Source organism: Bombina bombina, chromosome 7 (genome assembly GCF_027579735.1).
Source record: "Bombina bombina isolate aBomBom1 chromosome 7, aBomBom1.pri, whole genome shotgun sequence".
Classification (NCBI taxonomy): domain Eukaryota; kingdom Metazoa; phylum Chordata; class Amphibia; order Anura; family Bombinatoridae; genus Bombina; species Bombina bombina.
The window spans coordinates 500,692,121-500,705,732 of NC_069505.1; the positions used below are offsets into that span (position 1 = coordinate 500,692,121).

The following is a 13,612-nucleotide window of genomic DNA, read 5'->3' on the forward strand; positions in this document are numbered from 1 at the left end:
TCTTACCTCCGGATTGGATTTATTATTAGAGGAAAAGTCCAAGTAGTGACACTGTTCATCCTTGTTTGTTTAATTTAATATTGCAAACACAACTGCCATAGATTGCTAAAGACACAATCACGCTCCTAAGCTCACCTAGGATTACTCTTTAACAAAGGATACAAAGAGAAGTAAGCAAAATTGATAAAATAGCTAAACTGGAAAGTTGTTTAAAATGTTATACTCTATCCAGTCAATATAAATGTAATTATTTATACAATCTCACGCATAACAAATCTAATATAGACAAAACTAAAGAACTTGACACATTCCTAGAAAATAGTTCCTTGCCATCCATAACTGAACAAGATAGGGATGCCCTGAATAGTCCGATCACCCACGAGGAAGTAAAATTAGCCATAAAAACTCTTAAAAGTTCTAAGGCACCAGGGCCAGATGGATACTCGGGAATTTTCTATAAATTGCTGCAACCTATTCTAATACCACAACTAACGAATGTATTCAACTCTATTCTACAAAATAAAGTAATACCCCCTGAGATGTTAACAGCCAGAATCACAGTAATCCCGAAGCCAGGCAAAAATAAGCAGCACTGCCAAAACTACAGGCCTATATCACTGATAAACCAAGACATAAAGCTATTCACCAAAATATTGGCAAATCGACTGAACCCTCTACTTACCAAGGTTATACACTTAGATCAAGTGGGGTTTGTCTCCGGTAGAGAGGCTCCAGACAACACCCGTAAAGTGATAGACTTGATTAATCTCGCCACAGTCAGAGGGACGCCTTCTCTGTTTCTAGCCCTGGATGCAGAGAAGGCGTTCGACAGAGTTAATTGGCAATATATGTTTGCGGTCCTCAAGAAAACAGGTATTAGGGGTGAATTTCTTGACGCGATCACCAATCTTTACTCATCCCCTACGGCATTCATTAGGCTATCTGGCTACCAGTCCCAAGCAATACAGATTAAGAACGGCACCCGCCAAGGCTGTCCACTATCCCCCCTATTATTTGCCCTCTGTATTGAGCCTTTGGCAATTAAAATAAGAGATGATCAGAATATAGCAGGTATTAACGATGGAGTAACAGACCACAAATTATCCCTATTCGCGGATGATATCATCCTGTCACTGACTAAACCACTGTTATCTCTTCCCCCCCTATATCATATAATGCAACAATTTAGTAACCTTTCAGGCTACAAAATAAATGAAGACAAGTGCGAGGCCTTAAGCATCAAACTTCCACAGCATACAAAAAAACTACTGGAACTCAATTTTGCATTTAAATGGGCCAAGAAGACTATTAAGTACTTAGGGATAAATCTTCCAACTAACATACATAGTCTCTATCAATCTAATTATACACCCATGTTCAAGCATATTAGAGATTTAATCAGTAAATGGATTAAACTTAAAATCTCTCTGTACGGCAGAATTATTACCACTAAAATGACACTATTACCCAAAATATTATACTTGTTTAGAGCCCTCCCCATCTCTGTCCCACTCTCAGAATTACACAAACTACAAAGAGATTTACTAAAATTCATTTGGCAAGGGAAAAAAGCCAGGATCAACAGAAAAGTAATGTGTACAACTAGAAACGAAGGAGGGGTAGGAGTGCCTAATTTAATCTCATACTACCATGCCGCAAGAATGTCACAGACCATACAATGGTTTAAAGATAATAGTAAGAAGAGTTGGACCCACATTGAGTCGAACATTCTAGAGACAAACTTCCTTTCCCGAGCGCTCTGGGCCCCACATCTCTCAAAGCACAAACATAACAGTAAATTTATTGCGATTGAACACACTATCCACATTTGGAAATACCTAAATTCGAAATACACTCTTATCAGAGATAGATCCACACTAACCCCTCTAGTAACGCTTGACACCTCAATAGACATAGAGGTTCAGCAGAAATGGTCCAATAAAGGGCTTTATAGAATAGCAGACGTGATTACAGCAGATAAAGTATTATCTTTTGAACAATATCATAACCTAGATGTTAGTGACAAGAACATATGGTATCATTACTTGCAACTGAGGTCGAGGGCGATTGAGATACTAGGTATAGCGAAACCCCCCCCAAACACAAAACTAGAAACACTATGCCTTACAGCCATTCAGATATCGGGAGTGATATCAACCTTATACTCAATCTTTAATTCCACAGAAAACAAAGAAAAAACACAAACCATCAGTAGATGGGAACGAGACATAGGTAAAGTCTGGCCACTTGAAACATGGTATACAAACCTTAAAAATGGTGCTTCCTTTACGCAGAACGCTCAACTTAGAGAAAATTTCATAAAAATTGCATTCAGATGGTACCTCCATCCCACAAGGACACACGAAACAGGGGGCTCACTATCACAGCTTTGTTATAGAGGGTGCGGGGAAAGAGGCACATATATCCACATGTGGTGGGAATGTGAGCAAATTAAGAAAACCTGGGACTACACTTCACGACTATTAAGTGCAATCTTCCAAAAACAAATAACATTAACGATAGAGCAAGCTCTGCTTCATTTCCCAATCCCAGGAATTCCAAAGACCTACCTTAAACTAGTCATGATGGTATGCACGGTAGTTAAAATCAGCATAGCCCAATTCTGGAAATCCACTCCACCTGACGTAACCTTTATCTATAACAAATTAGAGTATCATTACAATATGGCAAGTGCAGCAGCTGAAACCCTTAACGATACTGAAAGATTCCTCACAAGATGGGAACCTTTTGTAATGTACCATGAGTCAAAAAGAAAAACCACCCAGAATAATACTCATGCTCCAGACCCTACAATTTAAAACAAGAGCCGGGGCCCTCAATGAGGACAAACGTAAGGATGGTATAGAGCACATAAATACCCTGTTTTCACTGATCTGTAAACTATGGATAGATTTTATCTCTGCTGAGGTTATATACTGTAAAATATGAACATTACGAAGAAAAACGATTGACACATGTATTTTATTTTATTTTATTTTATTTTATATTATTTGATTTTATTTGTTTTGTTATATGTAAAACTTCAATAAAAACAATTCAACATAAATGTAATTATTTAATGTTCCTTTAAGGTAAAGGGAATTGTTTTTGCTATTTCGAGGGAACAGTAACTTTTTAACCCCTAGACGCTGTTAGGACATTCCATGTCATCCTAAAACCGCAGGGCTTAAACACATTTAGGAAGGCTTGGGACATCCTAACTTTTGCTTTGTTCTGCTCCCTTCTGTGTACAAATGTTTGTTGATCCAACTGGAGGACAGTCCCCCAGGAGCCAACCAGTGACATCTTTTAAGCACATGATCGCAATGACGATCATGATTGGAGGTCAGTAACATCAGCCGGGTATTGCACTTACTATGGCTAGATTAGGGCCCCAATTTATCAAAGGTCTTGCGGACCTGATCCGACACTGCGGATCAGGTCCGCAAGACCTCGGTAAATGCGGAGAGCAATACGTTCTCCGCATTTAACATTGCACCAGCAGCTCACAAGAGCTGCTGGTGCAACGCCGCCCCCTGCTGACTCGCGGCCAATCGGCCACCAGCAGGGAGGTGTCAATCAACCCGATCGTATTCGATTGGGTTGATTTCCGGCGATTGCTGTCCGCCTGCTCAGAGCAGACGGACAGGGTTATGGAGCAGCGGTCTTTGTGACCGCTGCTTCATAAGTTGTGTTTCTGGTGAGTTTGAAGACTCGCCAGAAACACAGCCCTTCAAGCTCCGTACGGAGCTTGATAAATGGGCCTGTATGAGTGAAGCAATATTTATCACTCCCGCTAGCATATAGGTATCGATATATAAAGATATATATAGGAAAAATTATTTATTAATATATTTAACATATTCCCCTATGTGTAGAACATTTGAATGTATAATTTTTACAGTAAATACACAGTTAAACACTTTATTAAATATGAATATTGCATAATTAGGATTTTACATGTTTTCAGCTACTTGACTGTAAAGGTCTACAGAGCACTTATATATATGTCTGTATATGTGTAAATATGTATTTATATATCTCTATGTCTATATATATATATATAAATCTTTACATACATATATAAATACCTAAATAAGTGTACACACACACCCACACACTTTTTATTTGTTAAAGTTTATCATTTCACAGAGGCAAAAGAAAACATCTTTTGGGTGTCTCTCATGGATACTATTGGGGTAGGAACGTTGCTCCTTCTGGTCATAACCAGCATTTTCTTGTACCTGACTTGGAACCAAATGTACAGGAAACATAACCTTCCTCCAGGTCCAACGCCTCTCCCGCTGATCGGAAACTTGCTGCATATAAAGCTGGGTGACATGCCAGAATCACTAATGAAGGTTGGTCATTACAAGGGAATCAGCTTTATTGAATAGAAGAGCTGTTATAAATTATGTGACAACCAGGGACAATATGACCTAAAGACTCAGGCTTATTTTATAAATCAGGGTTGTCCAAAGTTTATCCTCAAGGGCTGAAGACAGACAATATTTGTAGAATTAATCTGTGCCTAGAGAGTTAAACTATGGTCTGTTTTTGCAGGACCTAATTAAAAAGGGTGTGATAAAGGTTAAGCAACACGAAGGTGCAAAGCAACTTAATCGCTTTGTTTAATGGAGTTAAAGGGACAGTTTACTCAAAAACTTTCTCCCCTTTAATTTCTTCCCAATTATCCCCTTTACATGCTGTAGTGTATTTAATTGTTTACAGGTATTTCCTTTACCCTTATATTGGCATTTGAAATAGTTGATATAGACTGTGGTATTCCCACCTATCCTAAAAGTTTCTGGCCTTAGGTCCAAGAAGGATAAGCTGTGAAAACACAGCCAGCAGAAGAAATTACACTCCAGGTGGGGTATAGAAGAGATAAGGTAATAAAATGTTAATTTTCCATTGTTTTCTCCAAGTATTGGTCTTTGGTTTACAGATATATATAAGATAAAGAAGCATGTATAGGTACACAATGTGATAAAGTAATGAGATCTGATTATACCTACAAGCTCAACCCATTTTATTAGGTTGTGGCTTCAAAACACTAAGGCCTAGATTTAGAGTTCGGCGGTAAAAGGGCTGTTAACGCTCCGCGGGTTTTTTTCTGGCCGCACCATAAATTTAACTCTGGTATCGAGAGTTCAAACAAATGCTGCGTTAGGCTCCAAAAAAGGAGCGTAGAGCATTTATACCGCAAATGCAACTCTCGATACCAGAGTTGCTTACGGACGCGGCCGGCATCAAAAACGTGCTCGTGCACGATTCTCCCATAGGAAACAATGGGGCTGTTTGAGCTGAAAAAAAACCTAACACCTGCAAAAAAGCAGCGTTCAGCTCCTAACGCAGCCCCATTGTTTCCTATGGGGAAACACCTCCTAAGTCTGCACCTAACACCCTAACATGTACCCCGAGTCTAAACACCCCTAACCTTACACTTATTAACTCCTAATCTGCCGCCCCCGCTATCGCTGACCCCTGCATTACACTTTTAACCCCTAATCTGCCGCTCCGTAAACCGCCGCCACCTACGTTATCCCTATGTACCCCTAATCTGCTGCCCTAACATCGCCGACCCCTATGTTATATTTATTAACCCCTAATCTGCCCCCCACATCGTCGCCGACACCTGCCTACACTTATTAACCCCTAATCTGCCGAGCGGACCGCACCGCTACTATAATAAAGTTATTAACCCCTAATCCGCCTCACTAACCCTATCATAAATAGTATTAACCCCTAATCTGCCCTCCCTAACATCGCCGACACCTACCTTCAATTATTAACCCCTAATCTGCCGACCGGAGCTCACCGCTATTCTAATAAATGGATTAACCCCTAAAGCTAAGTCTAACCCTAACACTAACACCCCCCTAAGTTAAATATAATTTTTATCTAACAAAATAAATTAACTCTTATTAAATAAATGATTCCTATTTAAAGCTAAATACTTACCTGTAAAATAAATCCTAATATAGCTACAATATAAATTATAATTATATTATAGCTATTTTAGGATTAATATTTATTTTACAGGCAACTTTGTAATTATTTTAACCAGGTACAATAGCTATTAAATAGTTAAGAACTATTTAATAGTTACCTAGTTAAAATAATAACAAATTTACCTGTAAAATAAATCATAACCTAAGATATAATTAAACCTAACACTACCCTATCAATAAAATAATTAAATAAACTACCTACAATTACCTACAATTAACCTAACACTACACTATCAATAAATTAATTAAACACAATTGCTACAAATAAATAAAATTAAATAAACTATCTAAAGTACAAAAAATAAAAAAGAACTAAGTTACAGAAAATAATAAAATATTTACAAACATAATAAAAATATTACAACAATTTTAAACTAATTACACCTACTCTAAGCCCCCTAATAAAATAACAAAGCCCCCCAAAATAAAAAATTCCCTACCCTATTCTAAAATACAAATATTACAAGCTCTTTTACCTTACCAGCCCTGAACAGGGCCCTTTGCGGGGCATGCCCCAAGAATTTCAGCTCTTTTGCCTGTAAAAAAAAACATACAATACCCCCCCCCAACATTACAACCCACCACCCACATACCCCTAATCTAACCCAAACCCCCCTTAAATAAACCTAACACTACCCCCCTGATGATCTTCCTACCTTGTCTTCACCATGCCAGGTTCACCGATCCGTCCTGGCTCCAAGATCTTCATCCAACCCAAGCGTGGGCTAGACATCCACTGAAGAAGTCCAGAAGAGGGTCCAAAGTCTTCCTCCTATCCGGCAAGAAGAGGACATCCGGACCGGCAAACATCTTCTCCAAGCGGCATCTTCTATCTTCTTCCATCCGATGACGACCGGCTCCATCTTGAAGACCTCCAGCGCGGATCCATCCTCTTCTTCCGACGACTAGACGACGAATGACGGTTCCTTTAAGGGACGTCATCCAAGATGGCGTCCCTCGAATTCCGATTGGCTGATAGGATTCTATCAGCCAATCGGAATTAAGGTAGGAATTTTCTGATTGGCTGATGGAATCAGCCAATCAGAATATAGTTCAATCCGATTGGCTGATCCAATCAGCCAATCAGATTGAGCTCGCATTCTATTGGCTGATCGGAACAGCCAATAGAATGCGAGCTCAATCTGATTGGCTGATTGGATCAGCCAATCGGATTGAACTATATTCTGATTGGCTGATTCCATCAGCCAATCAGAAAATTCCTACCTTAATTCCGATTGGCTGATAGAATCCTATCAGCCAATCGGAATTCGAGGGACGCCATCTTGGATGACGTCCCTTAAAGGAACCGTCATTCGTCGTCTAGTCGTCGGAAGAAGAGGATGGATCCGCGCTGGAGGTCTTCAAGATGGAGCCGGTCGTCATCGGATGGAAGAAGATAGAAGATGCCGCTTGGAGAAGATGTTTGCCGGTCCGGATGTCCTCTTCTTGCCGGATAGGAGGAAGACTTTGGACCCTCTTCTGGACTTCTTCAGTGGATGTCTAGCCCACGCTTGGGTTGGATGAAGATCTTGGAGCCAGGACGGATCGGTGAACCTGGCATGGTGAAGACAAGGTAGGAAGATCATCAGGGGGGTAGTGTTAGGTTTATTTAAGGGGGGTTTGGGTTAGATTAGGGGTATGTGGGTGGTGGGTTGTAATGTTGGGGGGGGGTATTGTATGTTTTTTTTTACAGGCAAAAGAGCTGAAATTCTTGGGGCATGCCCCGCAAAGGGCCCTGTTCAGGGCTGGTAAGGTAAAAGAGCTTGTAATATTTGTATTTTAGAATAGGGTAGGGAATTTTTTATTTTGGGGGGCTTTGTTATTTTATTAGGGGGCTTAGAGTAGGTGTAATTAGTTTAAAATTGTTGTAATATTTTTATTATGTTTGTAAATATTTTATTATTTTCTGTAACTTAGTTCTTTTTTATTTTTTGTACTTTAGATAGTTTATTTAATTTTATTTATTTGTAGCAATTGTGTTTAATTAATTTATTGATAGTGTAGTGTTAGGTTAATTGTAGGTAATTGTAGGTAGTTTATTTAATTATTTTATTGATAGGGTAGTGTTAGGTTTAATTATATCTTAGGTTATGATTTATTTTACAGGTAAATTTGTTATTATTTTAACTAGGTAACTATTAAATAGTTCTTAACTATTTAATAGCTATTGTACCTGGTTAAAATAATTACAAAGTTGCCTGTAAAATAAATATTAATCCTAAAATAGCTATAATATAATTATAATTTATATTGTAGCTATATTAGGATTTATTTTACAGGTAAGTATTTAGCTTTAAATAGGAATCATTTATTTAATAAGAGTTAATTTATTTCGTTAGATAAAAATTATATTTAACTTAGGGGGGTGTTAGTGTTAGGGTTAGACTTAGCTTTAGGGGTTAATCCATTTATTAGAATAGCGGTGAGCTCCGGTCGGCAGATTAGGGGTTAATAAGTGTAGGTAGGTGTCGGCGACGTTGTGGGGGGCAGATTAGGGGTTAATAAATATAACATAGGGGTCGGCGATGTTAGGGGTAGCAGATTAGGGGTACATAGGGATAACGTAGGTGGCGGCGATTTGCGGTCGGAAGATTAGGGGTTAATTATTTTAAGTAGCTTGCGGCGACGTTGTGGGGGGCAAGTTAGGGGTTAATAGATATAATACAGGGGTCGGCGGTGTTAGGGGCAGCAGATTAGGGGTACATAAGTATAACGTAGGTGGCGGTCGGCAGATTAGGGGTTAAAAATTTTAATCGAGTGGCGGCGATGTGGGGGGAGCTCGGTTTAGGGGTACATAGGTAGTTTATGGGTGTTAGTGTACTTTAGGGTACAGTAGTTAAGAGCTTTATAAACCGGCGTTAGCCAGAAAGCTCTTAACTCCTGCTATTTTCAGGCGGCTGGAATCTTGTCGTTAGAGCTCTAACGCTCACTGCAGAAACGACTCTAAATACCGGCGTTAGGAAGATCCCATTGAAAAGATAGGCTACGCAAATGGCGTAGGGGGATCTGCGGTATGGAAAAGTCGCGGCTGTAAAGTGAGCGTTAGACCCTTTAATCACTGACTCCAAATACCAGCGGGCGCCCAAAACCAGCGTTAGGAGCCTCTAACGCTGGTTTTGACGGCTACCGCCGAACTCTAAATCTAGGCCTGAATCATCTATTTAATATACACAAATAAACCTTAAAAAGCAAATTCTCATATATTGTATACTCTGCAGCTTTTAAAAATTAGTAATTGGAAACACATTAAGGAAAAAAACTATTTTATAGTATACTGTCCCTTTTAAAGGATCAGCCCCTTTATGAGTAGACATAATGATAGGGACTTGTTCATGGGTTGAATAGTGAGTCCAGTGTTGGACCAATGATACCTAATGTGTTATGTTCAGTGGGTTAAATGGTCCTTTCTAGATAGGGAAAATTGGACAAAGGAACAGTAAGATATCTAACTGGATAATCGGTTCCACATAGAGTCACTGTGACATAATGACATTGAAATCTGTGATGAGTTAAATGAACAGTCACATGTAGAAACAAAGTAACATTGTACTGTATACTGTTTTCCCTTTTAATTTGCGCTTCATTATACTTTTCACTTTCTGCAATGTGTTACTTACAACTGCTCCTTTATGCCTAATAACTGTTTTTTGTATGTTGAAAACATTGCCTATACTAAAAATATTACTACTACAATATTATATTTAGAAAAGCTATGTAAACAGAAATTGTTCATATGCGACCCCCATTCCAATCCATCTGTTTCCTGTGTAACAAAAAATCCAACAAAAATCAAATTCAAGGTGTGTGTTTTTGGTTTCCTTTTCTATGCCATTCAAATCCATTATAAGTGATGATGTCGGAAATAGTTAAACTACTAGAATTACATATGGAATAAAACCATAAAATCTACCATATTTATATTGGTTATAACAAGTGAAATAGTATTATAACTATATCAAGGTAGTGTTTTGAGATATATATGTTTTTTAATAGCTTAAAGGGATACTAAACCCACATTTTTTCTTTTAGGATTCTGATATAGCATCAATTTTAAGCAACTTTCTAATTTATTCCTATTATCAAATTTTCTTCGTTCTCTTGAAATCTTATTTAAAAAAGCAGATATTAAAGTTTAGGTGCTGGCCAATTTTAGGTTCGGCACCTGGGTAGTTCTTGGTGATTGGTGTCTAAATGTAGACATCAATCAGCAAGCGCTATCCAGGGTTCTGAACCAAAAATGGGCCGGCGCTTAAACTTTAATTTCTGCTTTTTCAAATAAAGATACCAAGACAATGAAGGCAAATTGATAATAGGAGTAAATTAGAAAGTTGTTTAAAAATTGCTGCTCTATCCGAATCATAAAAGAACAAAATTAGGTTTAGTATCCCTTTAAAGGTATAATTTGAGGTATATATTTTTTTATTGTTTATCTTTTTAATAAACCAAAAAAATGACTGGTTTTTACAATATGTGAGCTGTGTGTTCAAAAACTTTATTTAAAAAAAAAAAGAAGCTGTAGAAATTGTAGGCCTAGACTGGGTTACTTTGTACATAGGACAGGGTCATCTGAATTCCTGTTGTGTAAAAATGAATATGCTTTTGTAATGCTTCAGTTGTATTCATCTGTGTCAAATTCTGCACATAGGGGTGCCAGCTGTCCTACACATAAACACTGGACAATCTGTTGGTGACTTGCACAATGGCTGATGGGGTCACACATTGCCCCCTCCCCCAAATAAAAATAAAAAATAAAAAAAAAATTAAGCTTTTCCTCAGCTTCCACCTTTAAACGCTTGAATGTATACTTTTCACAACTAAGCAGTCATGTTATACCTTGGCTGCCAGTAAAACACAGAAACATATTTGGCCTTCTTGACTGCCTCTCATTTCTGTCTGCTCCATACTTGGACATATAACAGTCCTGTATTTTTTTGAAGATTTTACTTGAGAGTTGGATATAAAATACTGGATTGTCCAATTGAATACTGGAAACCTGGCAACCCTATATGCACATGTACAAAATGGTGCAAAACTCCAAAAGCCAAGTATTCTGTTACAGAGGCTAAAATAAGGGTGTACTATTCCTTCTGAATTGGTTACATTTATATATTAAAGTGATTGAAAAGTTTAATGAATGGGGACTTTAATTAATTAAACTTTTTAAAGACGCTTCTTTTTTTAAATACCATTTTGTTATGGTAAACTTATTGCCAATCCTCTGCCCACATCTCCTTCTGTATTGGGTATATTGATGACGAATCCTTCTTCCTCCAATTGTTGCATGCCCCCCTTTGGTGTCCAGCTCGTGGGGCATGCAATGATTGGAGGAGACAGATTTGTCAACGATATGCTAAACACAGAAGGAGATCGGCGATATGTTTACCGTAACGAAATGATAAGTATTTAAAAAAAAGAAGATTCTTTGTAAAGTTTAATGACTTAAAGTGCCCCTATTTTTAAGATTATTTTTAGATACTGGGCTTTAAATCATTAAATTATTCAATCACTTCAAGGTAGAACCTATGTTTCACCAAATCGAAGAAATGCAACCTGAGACAAAACGGGAAAGCCCATGATTAGACCACAGCGTAGTTCATATTTTAAGAAAATATTAAAATCTGACCATGGGGGGGGGCGGAGCTAGCTAGAGAACAGAACAGATGTGTCTGCACAGAGCTCCTGGAGCCCACAGTAATTATATGCAAACAAAACTATCTTTTTTCTCCAACTTGCTCCTTTTCTTGCCTCTAAACCATACAGCAAGAGATCGACTACCCGGCTGCTCCTTACTGGGACCCTTTTCCCCTTATCTGGGAACATAGCAGCACTCGCCTCAACCCTCAGCAGAGCAAGATCCCCAGCGACAGCCCCAAGAAACCGGGCCCATACTGTCACAACAGCAGAGGACATCCGGCACCTGCACTGTACACCCGGCTGCTTACCTAACCTAGATCACAGCTGCAGGTCCGGGGGCAAGAAGAAGCGGTCCGGCGGCGAAAAGGTGCAAATGGCGCCATTACCAGTGATGTCACCAGGCCGCGACCTAGAAGAAGTAACTGTCGGATCTCCGGTTACCTTGTCGGCGGCCTGGCACCTTAACTGCAGCTGCGGGGGACACAACAGAGCCTCTGGCAGTGGTGGCCACGTCCACGCAACAGACAGGGATTGAAGACACCAGCTGCAGCGGCCGCAGATCGGAGTGCTGCGCAGTGCTCCCACTACCGCGTGGTCGCCACTGAACTTGTTCCCCCCTAGAGCACCAGGAGAGTGCTAAGCCCCTGTTAGTGGGTGACTAACCCTCAAGACTCCTGCACGCCAGAGGCCCACTACTTGACAGGCCTTATTAAAGAACTATTGGCTAGTGGTTTAAATAGGCTGCAGGTGCCCCCAAATAAAAACAATAACCGCCTGCAACTCTACCTCAGCTCACCTGGAAAAATAAACCTGAAGCAGCCTGCTGATGCTGAGACAGCCCCTGGCTTATTGGCCCTGAACTGACCACCCATACCTGGCTCTGGAGGCCCTAGGGACTGCACTGATCTGGGGTCCCAGGCTTTTTCATTCACTAATTTTATTCAGCGCATTGTTTGTACCCTCAGCAGCTTGTGGGCTCAGAGATTTACTGCTGCATCCCACACCACTCTGATCTTCCTGACCTGTCACAATTTAAGAGCCAAGATCCCTATCTACTCTCCAGACAGACACAGCTCTATAGTGTCTCTCCTCCTCCCGTCCCGCTCTGCTCCCCAGAGCGGGTCATAACCTACATCCCTTTCCCAGCTGTGCCCAGTGGTGGCGAGACACGCCCTGCCAAGGTTCACTGCTCCCCGGAGCCATCTGACCCCTCTCCTGCTGCCTGCTTATCCTGCAGTCAACCGCTGAAGCAGCTTTGTAAAAGGAACTTTTCCTAATTATCTGACAAACGCAGCGTAGCCATGATGTGCTAAGCCCTGTGGCGCCCCTCCCTGCCGGTGCAAGCCAGCTGTACCTGCCAGGTGTCCCTCCCGAGACCCTTTTCCTGCAAACACCTCTCAACGCACCACCCATTATCTGCTACAGTCCCTGGTATACAATGTCACAACAAACCAAGAAGAAGTCAAAGGGACTGCACCCTTCAAAGCACACAGTCCGGGACCATTTTCAACCTATCAGAGACCCACTGCTGGACATCTCGGATGATGATAGATCTATCTCACCTCCACTATCAGAGGGAAGGACCAGTGTGAGGAGCTCACCACCCTCCCGCATGCAGGCCGAAACGATCACCATGGATTCTATGAAACTGTTACTGGATCAGCAGACTCAGTCATTCACGAAAAGATTTGACAAACTGGAGAGGTCCTTTGATGATCTCAGAAAGGACACTGTCATAGTTAATGAGCGAACGGACATTATAGAACGCAAGCAGGAAGATCTGCTGGTGGACCACACGAACTGGGTCAGCTATACACAAAATTTGGCGGATCAGGTGTCCTCCTTGGAAGCGAAACTAGCAGACCTAGAAGACCGTTCCAGACGGAACAACATTAGAATCCGGGGAATCCCGGAGTCTGTGGGCCCTCAGGAACTAGAAAAATTTGCCCAAGCATTATTTAGAT

General features: G+C 40.2%; 1 protein-coding gene across 3 annotated transcripts in view; it reads left to right on the top strand.

Moving 5' to 3' along the window:
• The window catches only part of LOC128666880 (cytochrome P450 2G1), an 80,841-nt gene that overhangs the window by 6,296 nt on the left and 60,933 nt on the right, over positions 1–13,612 (top strand). For 2 of the 3 annotated variants that reach the window (XM_053721684.1, XM_053721685.1), the window contains exon 2: positions 4,138–4,361. The exons of the other annotated variant lie outside the window; for it this stretch is intronic. In XM_053721684.1, the coding sequence (XP_053577659.1) occupies positions 4,185–4,361 (177 nt within the window). In that variant the 5' untranslated portion in view covers positions 4,138–4,184. The remainder of the gene's footprint in view (positions 1–4,137; positions 4,362–13,612) is intronic. 3 annotated transcript variants of the gene reach the window in all.